Source organism: Globicephala melas, chromosome 13 (assembly GCF_963455315.2).
Source record: "Globicephala melas chromosome 13, mGloMel1.2, whole genome shotgun sequence".
NCBI classification, from domain to species: domain Eukaryota; kingdom Metazoa; phylum Chordata; class Mammalia; order Artiodactyla; family Delphinidae; genus Globicephala; species Globicephala melas.
The window spans coordinates 82,527,379-82,548,174 of record NC_083326.1 but is presented as its reverse complement, the minus strand read 5'-3'; the positions used below and the strand labels follow the sequence as shown (position 1 = coordinate 82,548,174).

The 20,796-nt window shown below is 43.6% G+C and overlaps 1 protein-coding gene across 1 annotated transcript in view; it reads left to right on the top strand.

The window, feature by feature from the left end:
* Positions 1-20,796, top strand: part of CLIP1 (CAP-Gly domain containing linker protein 1) — a 122,639-nt gene that overhangs the window by 47,384 nt on the left and 54,459 nt on the right. The window contains 5 exon segments of the mRNA XM_060283144.1: positions 6,208-6,332; positions 8,402-8,624; positions 12,269-12,466; positions 13,095-13,198; positions 15,275-15,335. Coding sequence (XP_060139127.1) covers positions 6,208-6,332; positions 8,402-8,624; positions 12,269-12,466; positions 13,095-13,198; positions 15,275-15,335 — 711 coding nt within the window.

Here is a 20,796-nt window from a genome sequence, read left to right as displayed (position 1 = left end):
CAATTAGGACCAATGGATAAAAACCGGGCCAGGCGAATCTTACCTTTCTTGCAGGAGTTGCCCAGTGGAGCTGCCCTAAGCTGGATTGCTCTCTAGTTGAGGTAATACGAAATATGGACGTCATCATCTCACAGGTGATTAAGTTTTAAGTCAGGGCTAAATCTGTATGGGTAAATACCAATTAGCCATAGTTACCTTTTTAAATTAAGCTGCTTAACCTACAATATGGCAGATAAGAAGCCACCTCACGAAATTCAGTTGCTCACGAAATCCCTGTGGAACAGTCCCTCATTACCACCCACTGGACATTTTATAGCTTTATAAATTGAGGCACGGTGAGGTTAAATGGCTTGTTTGAGATTTGATGAATAGATGGGAGAGTTGAGAGAGGATGAAAGGTTTCCTGTTTCCTGTTTGTGGACCCATTCATCAGCCCAGCAGAATGTTTTCTTTTTAAATATTTATTTATTTATCTATTTGGCTGCGCCAGGTCTTAGTTGCAGCACACAGGATCTTTTTTAGTTGTAGCACGTGGAGTCCTTAGTTGTGGCACACGGGCTCTTAGTTGTGACATGTGGGATCTAGTTCCCTGACCAGGGATGGAACCCGGGCCCCCTGCATTGGGAGCATGAAGCCTTAGCCATTGGACCACCAGGGAAGCCCCCAGCAGAATTTATCAGTGTTCTTATTTTTCAAAAGAGTTTACAAGAAGGGTGTTTGTCTCTGTTCCCACAGCATTTTGTAGAAACCTCTTAAAGTGCTTATCACTTTTCACTAGAAATATTTGCTTGAATTTTTCTGTCAGTGACCAACACTGTATTCTGTTTATATTTGTATCCTCAGGGCCCAAGCACTCAGGAAATATATATTGAATGACTGAATGAGAGCTGAAAAACCTGAGATTTGCTAAAGCCTGACCACAGCTAGGTTTTCCTTTAGCTGAGTTTCTAGTTTAAATTAATTTGGTCTCCAGTAGTGACTTCTAATTTTGACTTAGGTTGACCACAGTGTTATGAGTTATGTGTATATATTCTGAAAGTAAAGAGAATGAATGGTAGTTACTTGTGTTTGCTGTAGGGATCCATTTTTTTGTTTCAATGTTGTAAAATTTTTTATCTTTAATAATCTTGATATCTGGGACTTCCCTGGTGGTGTAGTGGTTAAGACTCCGTGCTCCCAATGCAGGGGGCCTAGGTTCGATCCCTGGTCAGGGAACTAGATCCCATAGGCATGCCGCTACTAAGAGTTCCCATGCCACAGCTAAGGAGCCAGCGAGCTGCAACCAAGGAGCCCACCTGCCACAAGTAAAGAGCCCGCCTGCCACAACTAAGACCCAGTGCAACCAAATGAATAATAAATAAATAAATATTTTTTAAAAATCCTGTTATCTGCCCCTAAAACATAGATTTGAAAATTGTGGCTTATACTTAATGTAAGTGCACGTGCTATAATACTCTGGGTTCTCTGGAACACATGAGAAGTAAAACTTAACTTGATAAAACCGTGTTTAAATGCTTAGAAAAAGATTTGACTGTAAAATGATTAAGTAGAAAAGTGAGTGATTTTGGATGTGACTTTCTGTCTGTGTTAAAGATATTTTGAATAATTACTAAGGATCTTTCACAGGGGAAAGGAAAGCATATTATGTTATATGAGTCAAGAATTTCCAGTTAGGTGAGAGAAAAAGTATAAGAAACTGCCCATTCTAGGAGCTAGTAGTCATCCATTTGAAACAAACTTTATGGCTTTTTTTTTGGCGGGGGGTAGATGTATGTTCTGTTACCTGCATCTAGAGAAAAAGTCGCTGATCTGTTTGTGGTAATTTGTTATAAAGCTTCTGATCTGAGTGAAGCCACGGTTTGTTTGGAGAATTTACTGCCCACAGCCTGTTAGACGCCTCTTGGAAAAACAGTTGTCATAACAGTAACTTAGACTCACCCCCAAAGAATTCAACAGATTATCTGGAAAGATTGCATCATCTTTAGCTAATGTGCTGTGTTCTGCTCATGTGATGCTGGTTAGTCTGCTGCTCTGAAAGGTGTGTAAGAGGACAGAGAAAACAGAGGCCAATTTTATATAGGTTACTATTCATACATTCCATGGTTACCAATAAGAGTGCTAAAAAGTCCCATTTGCCAGATCTAGAACTAGTACTTTCCTTAGCATGGACACACTGGCTGCTAACATAGCAGACTCTCACACTATCTGTCAGACACTGACTAAACAGTTTTATGTGGATTATTTTATTTAATCTTCACAGCAATCCTGTAATTATCACCATTTTACTTATGAGGAAGCTAAGATTGATTGATTTATTTATGGCTGCATTGGATCTTAGCTGCAGCACTTAGGCTCTTTGTTGTGGCGCAAGGGCTTCTTTCTAGTTGTGGCACGCAGGCTTAGTTGCCCCGCGGCATGTGGGATCTTCATTCCCCAACCAGGGATCGAACCTGCGTCCCCTGCATTGAAAGGCAGATTCTTAACCACTGGACCACCAGGGAAGTTCCGAAACTAAGATTTAGAAACTAAGCAACTTGACTAATTCATAGGCAGAGCTGGCATTTGAATTTGTCCAACTTGGAGCCCATGCTTGCTTAGGCTGTGTTAGCATATTTCTTCCTTTGCTCTCTTCTGAGCCATCACATTCAGTCTCAGCCACTGGATATCTTTTTCCTTTTGTTGGTTTACATGGAAAAATGGCCTTTTCTGTGTAGTTCCCTACGGAGAAGGTCACCTTTCATTTCTTCAGCAAATGTTTGTTGAGTGTCTCCTGCTGTGCACTGTGGATTGCGGTGCTGGACACAACGGTTCCTGCGTGGAGTTTTCTCCAGCCTCCAACTCCATCTTTCCTCAGTGACACCTGTCATGACACCAGGATGTTTCTGAACTGTCCGGGGACTGCCTGCCCTCTGTCACCCTTCACATGCTCTCCTGCCTAGAGTACCTTAAACTGTAACTGCTTTGGTTCCTTAAATCAGTTTCACAAAGAGTTTGTCTTTCAGAGAAAAAGTATATAGCTTTGAGACTTTAACATTTTCCATTTTCAACAAAGCTTAAATAGAGGGGCTTCCCTGGTGGCGCAGTGGTTGAGAGTCCGCCTGCCAGTGCAGGGGACACAGGTTCGTGCCCCGGTCCGGGAAGATCCCACATGCCACGGAGCGGCTGGGCCCGTGAGCCATGGCTACTGAGCCTGCGTGTCTGGAGCCTGTGCTCTGCAACAGGAGAGGCCACAACAGTGAGAGGCCCGCGTACTGCAAAAAAAAAAAAAAAAAAAAAAGCTTAAATAGAGCTGGAAAAAAATGTGTATCATCCCAAACTCATAGAAAACTATATTCAGAGAAAAATTAGAACAAAATAGCTTTGGTATTAAAAAGCAAATTAGTATTGGTCTTAAGAAGTTAGGAAGGAAAGAGTAATAGACAACAAGGAAGTGGGAAAAAAGGAAATAGTGAGATAAAAAGTGAATTAAATAAAATAGAGAACATTATAAACAAAAAGGAAAAACTTAAAAGCTGGTTCCTTGTGAAGATCGATAAAATAAGTTACCTTCCCAAGGTAAGTCTACATTTAACACAATCCCATTGGACTTTTTTTTTAATTAACCAAAATGATTTTTAAATTTATTAAATCAGTAAACCTACATAACCTAAATGTCTCCCAGTGGGGGCTGATTTAATAAACTGGAGTGAATCCGTATAGTGGAATGACGTGCGATTGTAAACACAAGGAGGACGTTCTCTGTCTTGATGTGGAATAAAGCGAGGTGCAGGACAGCTTATGTAGTACAGGTGCAAGACAGCTCATTTTTTGTATGTAAAAATGAAAGGGAGGAGTAAAAACATGAATTAACATTTCCTTTTTAAAAAGAAATTATTTATTTTTGGCTGTGTTGGGTCTTTGTTGCTGCACATGGACTTCCTCTAGTTGCGGCGAGCGGGGGCTACTCTTCATTGCAATGTGCGGGCTTCTCATTGCGGTGGCTTCTCTTGTTGCGGAGCACGGGCTCTAGGTGCGCGGGCTCAGTAGTTGTGGCACACGGGCTCAGTAGTTGTGGCTCGCAGGCTCTAGAGTGCAGGCTCAGTAGTTGTGGCGCACAGGCTTAGTTGCTCCACGGCACGTGGGATCTTCCCGGACCAGGGCTCGAACCTGTGTCCCCTGCATGGGCAGGCGGATTCTTAACCACTGCACCACCAGAGAGGCCCCAACATTTGCTTTTATATGCATAAAGAAATGCTGGGAAGAGGATACACTCTACATCAATAGCAGTGGCTACCTGTGATGGGGAGGGTGGGATAGTTAGGGACACGAGTTTAGTAAGAGAGGCTTTTCCCTGGATACATATATTTAAAAGTTTTTGAACCATGAGAACGCATTGGCTATTCACGAATTAATTCATGGGCTTCCCTGGTGGCGCGGTGGTTGAGAGTCCGCCTGCCGATGCAGGGGACATGGGTTCGTGCCCCGGTCCGGGAAGATCCCACATGCCGCGGAGCGGCTGGGCCCGTGAGCCATGGCCGCTGAGCCTGCGCATCCGGAGCCTGTGCTCCGCAACGGGAGAGGCCACAACATTGAGAGGCCCGCGTACCGCAAAAAAAAAAAAAAAAAAAAAAGAATTAATTCATTATAAAGAGTTACCTTTTTAATCAGTAAGAAAAAGGCGAACATCCCAAACGAAAAATGAGTAAAGTACACATTGTGATACATCTGTACTGTGGATACTAAACAGCTGCCATAAAATAGCAGGGAAAATGGACCAAAATGTCAGCAGTGAGTGTCCCTGGGTGTTGAGATTACAGGAATAACATTTATTTTTTGTTCATAATGTTCTTAATTACCTGCGGTGACTCGCCTCTTGTATAATTGGGGAATTTTTTTAATTAAGGAAAAAGAGGGAATTCCCTGGTGGTCCAGTGGTTAGGACTCTGTGCTTTCACTGCTGGGGCCCAGGTTCGAGCCCTGGTTGGGGAACTAAGACCCCGCGAGCCTGAGGCTCAGCCAAAAAATTTTAAAAAAAGAAAAAAGAAGCTTAGCTAAAAGTAAGAAAATCAGTATTCTGAAGAATAATAGTAATAAGGGAAAGCCAGCCCCAGGAAATATCATGCAGGTTGTGAAGTAGCAGTAATCAAAATGCCATGGCAAAAAAAAAAAAAAAAAAAAAAAAATGCCATGGCAGTAGCACAGATACTGAACTTTTGAAACTGTAAAAAGACTCAGATCTGTTCTTATGTGCATGTGAGAGAGGATATGATAAAATGAGTATTTGAAATAGAAAAATAATGGCAAAGGAAGAAATAATAAATGCTGATGGGATAGTTTTGGAAATAATTAATGTTTGCATGTTATGTCAAACAACAGCTGGGACAAAGACATTTAAAAAGATTCACAGCTTTGAACAGTTCACGTAAAATGTGAAGAACAGTCATTTTAATAGTTGTGAAGAAATGGAGAGCCTCACAGTGGAAAATATCAATATTTACAATATTTTAAAGAGGACTTCCCTGGTGGCGCAGTGGTTGGGAGTCCGCCTGCCGATGCAGGGGACGCGGGTTTGTGCCCCGGTCCGGGAGGATCCCACATGCCGCGGAGCGGCTGGGCCCGTGAGCTGTGGCCGCTGAGCCTGCGCGTCTGGAGCCTGTGCTCCGCAGTGGGAGAGGCCACAACAGTGAGAGGCCCGCATACTGCAAAAAAAAAAAAAAAAAAAAATATTTTAAAGAATTTACATTTCATGTGTGTGGATGTGTGAATATTTGTCTTTAACATGTACATGTTATTGCTTTACCTGGATAATGATGTAAAGGACGTTTGGGAACATAAACACAGCAATTGTTACAGTGGATTATGCATGAATTTTGTTTTTCTTTAAGGACGTGGGGGTTTTATTTTTGTAGCAAATATTTATTTTGAAGCAGAAACCTCCCTCCGGAGTAATAAGGTATTTTTTTAATTGGACTAAATGTTGATGACTGCGCATCACCTAGGCGAGTTCATTATTGGACTATATCAGGTATCGGATCACTCTGGCGACTGAAGTCACCCAGATGAACTTTGCTAACCTTTGGAGAGAACTCTTTGAAGAGTTGGAGAGGAGGTTAAGAGAAGAGCTGCTTGGAGAAATGATGGAACACAGTATTGGCTGCAGCTGCAAAGGATTAAGCTGTGAAATTGTAATTACGTTCATCTCTTCCTTTTAACGTTCTCTTCTTCCAGGTTGGTGGCACGAAGGCTGGCGTCGTCCGGTTTCTTGGGGAGACAGACTTCGCCAAGGGGGAGTGGTGTGGTGTGGAGTTGGATGAGCCTCTTGGGAAGAACGATGGGGCTGTCGCTGGAACAAGGTTTGTTTGCAGTTGGAATCTCGTCTCCCTCTTGCATGTAAAGGTGCTGAAGCCAGTCCCACCAACCGTGTATAGTAAAATGGACGTGAGTGTTTTGAAGAGCTGCACTTTTATTTCCTAAGACTCATCTACAGGTTTTTCCCCCCACTAGAATCAGAGTCTTTCTTTTGACTGTCTGTTTTAGTAATATGTGCAGTGCGTCTGAGTAGATTCTGAGCAAGTATTTGGTTTATTTATCTATTTATTTTATTTGAAAAATTTATTAATTTTATTTATTTTTGGCTGTGTTAGGTCTTCGTTGCTGTGCGTGGGCTGTCCTAGTGGATCCTTAGCCACTGCACCACCAGGGAAGCCCTATCTATTTATTTTTAAGGCTTTTTTTTTTTTAGAGCAGTTTTAGGTTCACAGCAGAATTGAGAGAAAGGTACAGAGATATCCCTCCTCTACCCCCTGCCCCACACATGCACAGCCTCCCCCATTATCAACATCCTGCACCCAAGTGGTCCATTTATGACAGCTGGTGAACCTATATTGACACATCATTATCCCCCAAAGTCTGTAGTTTATATTACAGTTTATTCTTGGTATACATTCTATGGATTTGGACAAGTGTGTAATGACATGTTTCTACAATTATAGTATCATCTATAGTGTTTTCATTTTATTTTTCAAAATAGAAAGGAAATACTATGTCATCCTTTTGGCTGCTCTCCCTTTGATAGCAGTCAACGTCTGAATGAGTTTCTGGGCATTGGAGGGTAGGGGGAGTGAGGAGAAGGAAGCTGCTTTTGTTAGGACGAGAACGCAAAATGTGTCTTTATATCTGGTGACAAGGATTCCATCCTGTGGCAAGAGGACTGACGGCAAGCACACCTATTCCACTGTGAGGATAACCCCACTCTCACCTCACAGGGATAGGGTGGGAGTTGAGTCATGCAGACGAATGCAAGAGGCGTTTCCCACATTTCAGATGCTTTGAAGGCCTTGGGCACAGTTGTGGTCTCTGATGCATTATTGTTAGTAGTATAAAGTGTTGTAGTTAACATTTTACTTATAAAATGTTTACAGACTGATTATAAGCATATAGGTCTTATGTACCAAATACAATAATAATGCCTCGAGGAGATTAAAAAAATCTCTTGGTGCTGCAACGATTATGAAGCCATATCATTGATATCCTTCATATTAAGTTGTTATAATTCGCTAGAGTCGTGAGATCTCCAAGTGTCAGTACTACTCCACCTTTACTTGAGTGAATCTGCCAGAATTAGGTGCTTGTTTGATTTCTCTTGCCCTTTGTTTGGCAAGGTTTTATTAAGTGGGATCACTCCTCTGCTGTGTGTTTATCAGATAGTAGAAATACCTTCCCTTTGCGTAAAACCTTAGTAACAGATGAGTGATTCCATCTCTGTGTATCATACTGTTATTTCCTAGTGTGTTTTCTAAAACATTATTGTGGGGCTTTCCTGGTGGTGCAGTGGTTAAGAATCCGCCTGCCAATGCAGGTGACACAGGTTCGAGCCCTGGTCTGGGAAGATCCCACATGCTGCGGAGCAACTAAGCCCGTGAGCCACAGCTAGTGAGCCTGCGCTCTAGAGCCCGCGAGCCACAACTACTGAGCCCACACGCCACAGCTACTGAGCCTGCACTCTAGAGCCTGTGAGCCACAACTACTGAGCCCGTGTGCCGCAACTACTGAAGCCCACGTGCCTAGAGCCCTCGCTCTGCAACAAACGAAGACACCACAATGAGAAGCCCGCGCACTGCAACGAAAAGTAGCCCCTGGTCACCGCAACTAGAGAAAGCCTGCGCGCAGCAACGAAGACCCACTGCAGCCAAAAATAAATAAATAATTTTTAAAAATAATAAATTAAAAAAAAACTATTATTATGGTTATTTATCAGCTTGCACACCAGTGAGTGCCACGGGCTGGTGCACCACCCCAGCTGGTTGGTAAAATTCACAGCAAACCAGTCACGAGTTACGAGTCAGGAGAGCTTTTTGGTTACAGTTGTATTTCTTGTAATTAACTTGCTTCTTGTTACTGTTCCTGTTGTTGTCCCCTAAAGGTATTTTCAGTGTCAACCCAAATATGGCCTGTTTGCTCCTGTCCACAAAGTGACCAAGATTGGCTTCCCTTCCACCACACCAGCCAAAGCCAAGGCCGCTGCCGTGAGGCGGGTGATGGCGACCACACCCGCCAGCCTGACGCGCAGCCCTTCTGCCTCTTCTCTCAGCTCCATGAGCTCTGTGGCCTCCTCTGTAAGCAGCAAGCCCAGTCGGACAGGATTGGTAAGCCTCCTGCTGCGTGTTTCTGCGTCCCAGGCACTGTAAATGCCCCCCAACCCCACCCCGTCAGTGTGCCTGCTTTGCTTTAGGAGATGTTAAGTCTTCTCTTGCCCTTGTACTAAATGTTCTCTGTAGCTTGTGAATGTCCTTACAAATTTTGCAACAAAACGAAAACCTCTAGCAAGAATACAAGTTAGAAATAAAGAATTTTTTTAACAGCCCCTTTCAGGTTCCTTAGACTTTAAGATATAACAGTTCTTGGTGAATCTATAGTAACTACTACTTAGTCTAACATATGGGATGATTGAGTATTCTGAAATTATTTTGGCATCAGAAGGACAGGAGAATTGGAGGGATCCTTTTCCTCAAGGACCTGGGTCTCTTTCTCTTTGACATCAAACAATTTTAGGAACTACAGTCGTTTGAGAAAAGGCATGTTCTTAGAATTTTAGTGTTATGTTCATAGTCTAACCCGCTGAAAGCAGTTGGTGTGTGGAGCGTTCCTGACTCAGGCCAGAGGATGCAGAGGGGAACTTAGGGAACTTGAAAGGATGCTAGGAAAAGCCATGTTTTGTTTTGTCTCCATATCCCCCTTCCCCCACTCCCTCTTACTTTCTCCCTCTCTTTCCCATTTAGATCAGCAAGAGAAAATCATCAGAATCAAAATAGGCAGCATCTCATTCTGTTTGTTAATGTCATGCTTTTTTTTTTAGCGTCAAAGCAATGACTTTTTGGCTTTGCTCCCTCCCACCCCCCACCCTTTAGTTTATTCACTGGAAGTGAGGCAAATACTGTTTAAATTTGAAGTGGCAGTATGAGGTTGTACCCCAGACTGAATTCAGGATCTTGCTTTATGACAATGAACGACAGACAGGAGTTAGAACGTGAAGTGTCATGATCGGGCAGTAAGGCTGCTGGCCCTTGATCTCGTTTTGCCTTCTCTCCATTGACCTTGGGCAGGGAAGGCTACAGCGGAAGCATCTTTCTTTAAAGTAGGGGTTATGCTTCTCTGGACTTTGTTCCTCTTATGTTCAAGTAAAATAAATACCTGTTTGGACTATGTCATTTTGCATATAAAAGTCTGCATCTTCAACAGAAAAATTACAAATGGACTTATGAGAAAAGGTTGTCAAGAACTTTTTGAATGTTTGAGTGAAATGGATGAAGAAACCCCTCTGTTTGGATGAAGCCTTGTTCAGAGTGGGTCAGCAAACTCTAAAGTGGAAATCGAGTTTACTAATCCAGGAACAATTCCGTGAAAGTATCTACCCTGGATTAGGAATTATTTCTTGTGTAATTTTTACTACGTTGTAATTAAGTGTCCGTTTCTTTGGAGATGCCCAAGCGCCCCCGCTGCTCCCCCAACCAGTCCTCTTACTTTTTAGAACAGTTCTGATTCCTCTTAGTTCACCTCATTTTCTTTTGAAGAAAACTAGCAAAAGAGAAATGAGTCTCCTTGCCTTGTAAAACAGCTTGTTTTTGTACCTCTTTATTTAGAGTGGCTATAGTTTCTAAACCAAAAATCACCATAAAAGAATATACCAAAAATACAGAGTAATTGAAAGCGTGACTTCTTAAAAAATGTGGGGACATTCCTTAATGCACAGCAATCTTCTGAAAGAATTGAGTACAGAGGTGCCCAGCCTTTCTGGTTCCACAGAACCTTTAGTCTCAGTTATTTTTTCACAGTGCCCGTAGGCCTAAAGAAATAGCTAACAGTTCTGTTTATTAAGTAGTTAGGTCCAAACAACTTAATATTTATGTCCTAACAATTCAATAGCTCTTCAAAAAAAAAAAAAAGGTTCACATTAATTGAAAGGAAAAAGAATATTTTTAATTCATTCTTGAATAACCACAGTGAACTAGTATTAGGTTGCACGCTCTTCTTGGGCACTGCATATCCTGTCAGACCTTGGACTCTCCCTGGACACTGCCACCCTCACTTCCTGTGCCACAGTGGTTTTGCACAGTACTTGCTTTTGGTCTGGCAGTAGCCAAAACCCGGCTTCGGAAAGACGCGACGTTATGGAAAGGAATGTAGTACAATCCAAGGTTGAAACTGAATCCCCTCCAGCTAGCAGTTTGCATGGTATCCAACGGGTGTCGCTCTGTTTCCTTGTGTTGCCCTGTGAGTTTGCTGCAGTACCCTGGGGTGTACCTCTGCGCGGGGTTTGGGAACCTCAGATTTAGTGTGTTCAGGAAGAAACGTTAGTACGAGAAAGTATCACCACATAGTAAAATTGGAAGATCAAGGTCAGATGGTTAAAAGAGAGACTAGGAATTCCCCGCCCCCCCATATACTTAAGTAATTCAAGAAATCTCACTAAATAGAAACAGCGAAGGACAGTTTGGGTGTACTTTACTCTCATAGCTGTCAAACTGCCTAACTCTGAACTGACGGCAGATCCTCACTGTCAGTCTGCGTCCTGGCCGGGGGCTCAGCTAGACGGAGGACGAGGAGAGCCTTCAAGCAGCAAGCGAGGCTTTGACTGCAGAGGGTGAAGTCGAGCGGCGTCGACCCGGAGCCAGTGATTGCCAAGTAAATGGCCGTGGACAGACGCTCGCCAAGGGATGTGGCCTCTTCTGGACCACCTCCCAGCCCCCGGAGCCCAGCTTGGAAGAGTGTTACTCAGCTTGCCCACATTACGTATGCACATTTAATGGAAGGTTACGTCCTCTGTGTTTTTACATGACGATTAGCCATCTTGAGGAGGTATCGGGTGTGTGAAGCAGCAAAGATGAATGGGTGACAGCGCTGAAACACGTTTTCTCCACGCCTCAGCCCACCACTCTTCCCCCCTCCCCTCTTGTCCCCCCCCCCGTTCCCTCTCCAGTCCCCATTTTTTCTCCCTCCTTCCTTCCCCTGCTTCTCTTTCTCCACAGGTTTATCTCCCCCCCCTTTTCTCTCTCCCATGCCCTTTTTCCTCCTTTCTCTTACGTGTACTTGCACTCTCATTCACCCACTCACACATGCTTTTGAAGGCACGTACAGGTTTCCTTTTAATCTTGTGTCTTTATAAGTCTTTCTGGTGACTGGGATTCAGGTCCTCATGGCTGGATTCCTGGGTGAAATCACCTCTGCCTTTCATCTTGAAAGAAAGATGAAGAAAATCCTGACAGAGATCCAGCTGCGTAATCAATTGAAAGAAGGTTTGTGACTCCAAGCGTGACCTCTTGGTCATGTAATGGTATTTAGAAGCTTGAGAAGTTGAAAAACAGGTCTAATCCCGAACTCTAAGGATCAAAAGATTGGCCAGACTGTCATAACAAGAAGATAACTATTCATGAAGCTCAGGCCGAAACGGAGTCTAGAGAAGCTTGTTACCTGGGTTCTGAGGAATTTTTTAGATTCCTACCCGGCCCCGTCAGCCGAGCTCAGGGCACCTTTGCTTTTGAGCCACTTCTTCTAAACATCTTCCCGGTTGTTCCATGGCTTCTTTACATTGCTGGGTTCTTTGTGAAATTGGCAGACAGGAGGCACACGCTGTCTTGTTTCCTCGATGAAAAGCCTTTCCTAAGCCTCGGCAAGCCTGCGAGCTGGGGCAGTGCTTTTGCTTTGCTGAGGAGACACCTGCCTGCATGCATCGCTCCCTCCTTGCATCCCTGATAGCATCATCGCCCTTCACTTCTTTAACTTTCCTTTGCAGTTGACCGAAACCTCCTCCCGTTACGCCAGGAAGATCTCCGGCACCACTGCCCTCCAGGAGGCCCTGAAGGAGAAGCAGCAGCACATTGAGCAGCTGCTGGCTGAACGGGATCTAGAGAGGGCGGAGGTGGCCAAGGCCACGAGCCACGTGGGGGAGATAGAGCAGGAGCTAGCTCTGGCCCGGGACGGACACGACCAGGTGAAGTCTGGCACTGACCTTGTTGCAGAGATGGTGACAGGTTCTAAGCTGATCTTGTTGCAGAGACTGTGATGGTTTCTAAATTGAGGGAGGAGGTTGAACAGTGTACTTGGTGCTTGGAGCCGGGGAGCTGGTCTCGAGCGCACTGGAAAGGAGCATAGATGTCTTTGCTGGGCTTGTTTGAAAGCTGTGCCCTGGGGTACCAGTTTGCATCATCATAAAGATGAAGTTCTGTTCTTCTCGAGTCTGTTGCACTCTTTTGGTCTTTACGTCCAGGTCTCTTGGCCTGTCTGTGTCAGGTGAGCGTGTGTACTAGGACCTTACCAGTGGCGACGGCTCCTGTTTTGTACATTATGCTTTGTATGAGTTTCAGCTCAAAAAAGATGAGCGTTGTTTTAACATTGCCCCCTTATTTCTTTAATGGTGTGGTTTTTCATCATCTAGCTCCCAGGAGTGCTGCCGAGAATAACCTATCATAAGAGATCATAGAAAGCATTTTAATGCGAAAAGGTTTTTTGAGTAATGCCGACCCACAGTGGTACCATTTAGCCGTAGCTCTTTGGAGGCATCCCTGGGCATGCATCTGGGTCAGAAGGAGGCCACTCACCGACACCCTTGCCTTCCCCAGCATGTCCTGGAATTGGAGGCCAAGATGGACCAGCTGCGAGCAATGGTGGAAGCTGCTGACAGGGAGAAGGTGGAGCTTCTCAACCAACTTGAAGAGGAGAGAAGGTGATCCTGAACTGTTCTCCTTTTAAACAGCCTTCGGGAGAACTCCCCCATCAACAGCCTTGTTGGTGTCAAACCCTTAGAACCAAAGGACTCTCTCTGTGTTCAGTGGAGATTGAACTCCTCGTGCTGTGTGAGGAGGGTTTGCTTTGATTTGACTTTTTTGAGAAGTTTGGAACCAGCTAAATGTGCCCTGGTTAATTTAACAACTATTTATTGAGCACCTGCTGTGTGCCAAACATCCTCTAGAGGATGGCCTGAGTCAGTTAATTCAAACCCTGCTTCTACCTAGAGCCACTCCTGGAAAAAGGATTTTCTAGGCCCAGTTACCTGGTATTTATGAAACGCCTTCTGCATATCTAATGAAATCGTATTGTGTCTGGGGGGTGACAGAGGGGCCCTGACCTCAGGAAACTCATTACCTTTATAGGAAAACAAAACTCTCAATTAGGGAATTATCCAGGTCAGGATGAAATCAGGTGCTAAACTGTGTGAGACAGAGAAAGCAAGTTTGATTCTTATAAAAGGTCTTTTGAGACCATTAGCGAACAAGATCTCTGGGAAAAGTGTCTGCGTGGAAACGATTTGACTGTCTCTGGGCTATGGGACGTTGTTTGTCCTCGGTTGCACTTAATGCCATCTCCTGTCATTTCTGATCGCAGCGATGTAATGCAGGGCTCTTTAGGATGGTCACGAGCACTACTGTGCTGGGGGATACAGGGGGATAGTAACAGTGCCTTACTAGGGAAATGGCTGTCCCACTGGAGAGAGAAGCACTATACACAGGAAGTTCTTGCATCCTAAAAATGGCTACGAGTGAACGAGACATAGTGACAGGCCCTTATGAAGGCCAAGGCATCTGTACCACTTGCTTCGGTTTTTTTTTTTTTTGGCGGTACGCGGGCCTCTCACTGCTGTGGCCTCTCCCGTTGTGGAGCACAGGCTCCGGACGCGCAGGCTCAGCGGCCATGGCTCACGGGCCCAGCCGCTCCGCGGCATGTGGGATCTTCCCGGACCGGGGCACGAACCCACGTCCCCTGCATCGGCAGGTGGACTCTCAACCGCTGCACCACCAGGGAAGCCCCGCTTCTGTTTTTAAACCGGCTGTTGCTCTGCTGACTTCTGGGCAGTAGAAATGCCCCCCAGCTCTCCAGTAAGCTTGAGGGCTTTAACCTATGATTGTATTTCTGACTTAACCAAGTAGAATTTTTTTATTCTTAATTTTGTTAGAAATGCTAGTGAATTTGAAAGATTTTTTTTTTTTTTGCATGTAGATTTGTCCTCCTTTTCTTCTCTTACATCCAATTTTGTAAAGATTCACAATGTGGGTGTTACCCAGATTTTGTAGATCTTCCTAGTATCCTATTTCATTGACTTTGTGATGGCATTAATTGAAACCCACGTGCCATATCAGAGATTTTTAAATGTGAAAAAGAAATGTGCATTTTAGAAGCAGAGAAATAGGATCCTTGATTGCCTCTCTCCCAAATTATTCACAGCCTTATTCTCCCACTCTTGGAACAGGTACTCGTGTTGTCCTGGGGATCTCTGCATGGGTAGCATCTCTGCTAACCTCACGCTAGAATGCCTGATGTGGGGTGGTATAGAGAGAGATTTGTTTTCTGTACCATTTTCCCCTATGTTGTGTTATTGGAAAGTAGAAATTATAGACTTCCATTCTCAAACCGGTTTCTGTGGTAATCAAACCTTTTCCTTTCAGGCTGATCTTGTCTTTTTTTGTTTTTTTTTCTTTTTTCTGGGAGGAGGGGGTGGAGGAGGAGAAGAGATCTTGCCTTGATTAGATCCATTTCTGGCGGCTGTGACCTGGGGAACCAGTTGCTTTTTCTCATCTCTACCTCATCCCTTCTGGAATCCATACCTGGATAAAACTTTAGAGTTTCCCTATAAACTAGAGGCTTAAAGATGCATTTCTTTATTTTCTGTGTCTCTAAGGCATTTCTTTCCATCATCATCTGCTACATTCATCAGGACATTGATTATATATATATAATTTTGGGATAAGGCAGAGGTGTTTCTTAGTTACTTTCTTACGTGTTTTGTTTTGATTTTATTCCACAGGAAGGTTGAGGACCTTCAGTTCCGGGTTGAAGAAGAATCAATTACTAAGGGCGATCTTGAGGTAAAACCCCACCAGCTCTCTAAAGCCTTTATGGGTACAGTATTCAGAAATACGGATGAAATCGTTGTGGTCAGAACAGGCAGCAGAGGGGGGCGGCAGGAACCCCGGCCTCTGGCCTGTGGGCTGTGGCTGCCCTCGAGCCTGTCACTGTGCCGTCCCAACTCCAGTGGCCGAGTAAAATTTTTACTACCCTTTTCTCATGCTTCAGAATTCAAAACCTTGAATTGGAGTTAATCAAGTCATAAATCTGGCAGTGTGTCCTATGTGAGACTCTACACCTTCCTCCAATGATCAGAAATGGCATTTTAAAGAACATTTTTTATTTCATCATGATAGTTCAGAACAATCTCAGCTTTGCTTTTCAGTTGAGCAGGATAAATCCTTTATAACCCTATAGACAATAAATGTATGTTCTAGTAATTGATTTTTTTTTTTTTTTTTTTTTCCTGTACGCGGGCCTCTCACTGTTGTGGCCTCTCCCATTGCGGAGCACAGGCTCCGGACGCGCAGGCTCAGCAGCCATGGCTCACGAGCGTAGCCGCTCCGCGGCATGTGGGATCTTCCCGGCCCGGGGCACGAACCCGTGTCCCCTGCATCGGCAGGTGGACTCTCAACCACTGTGCCACCAGGGAAGCCCTGATTTTTTTTTTTCTAGTCATTACCAGAAAAAGAACAATTTTATTTCAACTTCTTTATTCCATGGCGTATTTTAAATTCACAGAGATTTTCCTTTAGCATCAAGTTTCTCTCTCTTAACAGTCATTCGTATTAGTTTTTTAATAAGACACCAGAATTAAATGGTTCTGATGCTTTTCAAACCACTGCTAGATGTATGACAAATATAAAGTTAAAAATTTTCAAATTTGCAGATTTTTGGTACTTTAAGCTGTAATATTTTAGTAGAAGTTTCACTTGTCTGTGCAGTTCTCAGAATACACATTTTTGCTACTGTTGCAATTTTAGTCTCTTGATTGCCCACACCATGCTTCAATTTCAAGAGCCCTTCCAAATAAGACTGATTTCTTTGGGAATAAATGTATCTTTACAGTCAATGAAGAATAAGGGAAACGTATTCTGAGTTCTAGCTTTATAAGGCCCAGAATTTATTGGATTATTAGTAATTTGATGGGTATCTTCCTCCCTCATTTCATGTAGAGTCGCAGTCCTTTAGCTGACTTTTGTGTTGTTCTCATCCATTTAAAAACACCCCAAAATCTCATTAGAAGTTTCATATCATCATCTAATTCATGTCAAATACAGCCTATGATGTTTTGAGGAGGGGCAGTTAAAATATTTACATCAGCACTAGGCTAGGATAGTCTGTCTGGTAAACTTGTAATTAATCAGTTATTTTGAAACCCTAACACATATTGAAACTTTAGTTGAATCTCTCTTTTGTTGTTAATTATTTTATTTTTTTACTGATAGCAAAAGAGCCAGATTTCTGAAGATCCTGAGAATGTAAGAGGGCACTTAACTGTGTGGATATTTCCCTTGTTAACACAGATTGATTACAGATTAAAATGCTTATTGATATACTCAAATACTAACTGCATAATCTGATCTTGAGACATTGTCCTTAATATTTCTGTGCATGTGGGCTTTCAAAGCAGTTACATTTGAATCCTGAAGAAATTGTATGTAATGACTAAGTTCTGTAAACCCATTTGTTTAACACACAGGCACACGTTTCTTTAAAGAATTTCGGCAAAAAGAAAGAAAAGAATTTTGTATGGGGCCCGGCCTTCTTCCCTTAATTCATAATGCCTTCTAGTTTTAATAGAATTATTACAAAATAGAAGATACCTGACTGAAACATAAAACATATTAGATGAAGTTGTTACAGAAATTTTGGGGGAAAGTTTCCCCAAGTTTAATTTATTCCCATAAAAATAAAGGAATGGAGTCCCAGACTGATTGCCTTTTGTGTGAGCTCCCACTGCTGGCCAATGGCTGCCAGTGCAGCTGACGAGAAATTCAAACTTCAGTTTGTTGGGGCCGTGTTTTCCCTAGTTTGAGGCTAGAGGCAGGCATTCTTCAGTGAAGACGTTGTGTATTTTAAATTTATTATTCTTGAAGAGAGATTTTTCTAGTAGCAGTGCCACTAGGCACGGAGGTGTATTTTTTTTCCTTCCTCCCTCTGTTTAGGATCAAACACCCAATTCCGATCGTACCAGAGTGGCCTCAAAAGCACGGCTTCTCGGCGTACCCTGCCAGCTGAGATGCCAGTTGAAAAAAACCTAAAAACTTCTTCCTTTGAGGTACCACCACAAGAGAACAAGATTAAAACAGAATTTTTCTTCCCACCACCTCCCGGCAGCTGAACTAGACAACTCGAGACTGAACTTTTTAAAAAGCCTCCGTTCTGAAGGTCTCCTTTTTGTGAAAGCTCCTTCAGTGATCTGGGTCTCTTCTCTGCTTCCAAAACAGGCTCCTGCTACCTCCGGAGCCAGTCTGCATGGGACTCCTTCCCGCCTCTCCTGTGCGCTTCTCGCGGAGCCTTGGCTTTCTCTCTCAATCCCCTGCCCCAGGGCTCTCCTCTTGGGATACTCTGTCCTATTCTAAGAAAGGAATAATTTTAATGGGAGGGTTGTCCTGTTCAGCATAACGTTTTTACCACATACCGTGGAAGGGAAGCGGATCACTAGCTTCCTTGCTGGTAGTTGACCAAGTACAGCTGTGGAGCCCAGATCATTCGTGTGCACTCTCACCAGTCAGGAGGCACCTGGAGGATCTCGGAATGGGGAGAAGATCACATTCAGTGGGTATTTGCTTTTTATCTGGAAGTAGTGACCTTTCACCCAGAGGACACTGAACTCAGTGTCAAGGGAAGAAAGGTTCTGTTGCCTTTGGTTTCTTCCTGTTAATTTTGGATTTCTGTTCTTGAGGCTGTGACCCCAACTGTGTAGATCTGGATTAGATTCTTTTCTTGTAAAAGCAGGTAACTTGAACAACCTCTGTCTAAGGTACATATGGACGAAGGGGACTACCCAGACAATTAGGTTTTGAATTTTATTTCATTATTTTTCTTGAATGTAAAGAGCTGAAGCAGGTGAAGAATTTTTACAAAAAAAAAATTTATTTACTTTTTAAATATTCTATGATGGTTTTTTTATACCTGGTTCACAAGCAAACTGACCTCTTGAATGCACTGAATCCCCAGAGTACCACTGGAGTGAGCAAAGATGTTTATAATGTAAAACATTCCACCTTAAGCTTTGCACTCCTTTCTGTCAGTTTAGAGTTTGTTGTCATTTCCTTGTTGCCCTTAATTGTCCAGACTGATAGATCCTACGGGTTGGAACCACAAAATAACTAGAAGCTGCTGGGAGCAGCTCTGTCAACAGGTTTTATCAGTTGATTATGTTGATAACCTCTTGGATGGGAGAGGTGAGCGGGGAAAGAGGTCCGTTCAGACTGATCTAGGTTATTTCAAATTGATTAAGATTCTGATGCACTTAAGCCTGTTAGAAAGAGGTCGCCCTCTGGCTCCTCCATCAGCTTCCATGTAAGTAAGTGATGATGGGCAGTCTGAGGTTTGGAAACATGTGAAGACCTTACCGGCTCCTTTTGCATGGAGTTGAAACTCATGCCTTTCTGTTGAGTCACTGTTTCTTACCTCTGAACTGAGAAGAATGAGTTGTCTTAGGATCAAGATTATGAGCCCCTTACCAGTTGCAGTTCAACTTTGCTCCTGCTTTGAACCTTAGGGATGGAGGCCCTCAAGCACAATTATTACTGAATTTTCTCTTTTAAATCTGATCCCCACCCCCCACCCCCCGCTTTGTTTTCTGGCAACAGTCTTTGGAAAGTCCACCCTTGGAAGGAAATGAGAGCTTTAGTGACTCCTCACCTGTTATATACGGGAATGTTGCTGAGAATCTCAGACCCTTCTCACTCATCTCAGCAAAAAGGCCACTGGTGTGATTTCCTTAGCTCTAGGTCCTAGATTTCCTTCGTTAGGTTTAATACTTGATCCTTGCTCACGTCAAATTGTACGCCAAAGTGCAAAGATCTGCTCTAGGGACTAACTGAACACTTAGAGACTTATGACGTTATCTTTTCCATATTTGGGTGATAGTGATCATTTTGAGGGTCAATTCACTTTTTAAGTCACGAGTCAGTTACATACACATTAATGTCAAGTAGCTGTTGTGGGGAGGAGGGAAAATGATAGATTAGGGGAATATTAACTATTCTAATTTGTGCTGATAAACTTCACTTATCAATATAACATATTTGGCTGCATGCATCTGACACCTTTCACCTTGCCTCATGTGTTTTCCATTTTTTCTTTCTCAGTAGACTAGCCCATGTCCCCTGCCCACCTCATCCTCTTGTCCATAGTGTTCATCCTCACCCCCAGCCTCTTCATCTCGGTCCACCCTCATCCCTCCTCCATCACCCTTTCTGTTCATCCTCTGGCGGAAGGTACTGCCGGCTCAGCCTGCATGCCGCGCCCTCTCCTCCTGTGCTGGCATGTCACGGTGGCACTGTTGTGTTTCTTCCTCTTCCTTTTTACTGACAGACGCAGACCAAACTGGAGCATGCCCGCATTAAGGAGCTTGAACAGAGCCTGCTCTTTGAAAAGACCAAAGCTGACAAACTCCAGAGGGAGTTAGAAGACACTAGGGTAATGGTTTTCACTATTTAATGAAGCAGACCCATGTTTGCGAACGGTGGACACCGCGGGTGACGGGCCCTGCAGTTGGCCTAAGCCTTGACCCAGTGGTTCGACTTGAGTTTGGCCTTGGCACCGCCCAGGTGCTCGTGAGTGTAGGTTGATGGGTGGGCACAGGTGTTTTATGTGGAACCTTTGGTCCAAGGTGAAGATTCATTCCTTTGGTTAACTCAACCAAGATCAAGATCCGAAACTCAGCGACTGTGTAGACTGCGTGGACGTCCACAGATGCATTTGAGGTTCTTTGTATTAATACCGGGAAATACCTTTCTCCAGTTTGCACCAGCAGTCAGTGGTCCTCTTGTTCTCATATTCCTAGTGGGTTTTCTAAATAATTTTTTGTTGTTTCACTTTAGCTCTCTTTTCCTGCCTTCTTCCCTGGCCTCTTAGGCAAAGGGAATTGAAACGTTGGCTCTTTTTTAATGAGAGTTAGGGACTTTCACCCCAGCTATCTTTTTTTCTTCGCACCTGATCTCTTTGAATTTCTGTTACCCAGTAGGTTAGAATCTCAGTGGTCAGGAGGAAAAAGTGTGTTGGGAACAGAATGGCTTCTTACGACCTCCAGCTCACTGCGTTTGGCTCTCGGAGCCAGTGCCTTAGTCATGTTCTCACTTACTTATGTATTTAAGCACCCATATAGTGCTTACTTTATGCCAGGCACTATTCCAAGCACTTTACAAGTATTAACTTATTCAGTCTTACCACAACCCCAGGGGAGAGGTAGTAGTATTGTCCCCATTTTACAGGTGAGGAAACCGAGGCACGGAGAGGTTAAATAAT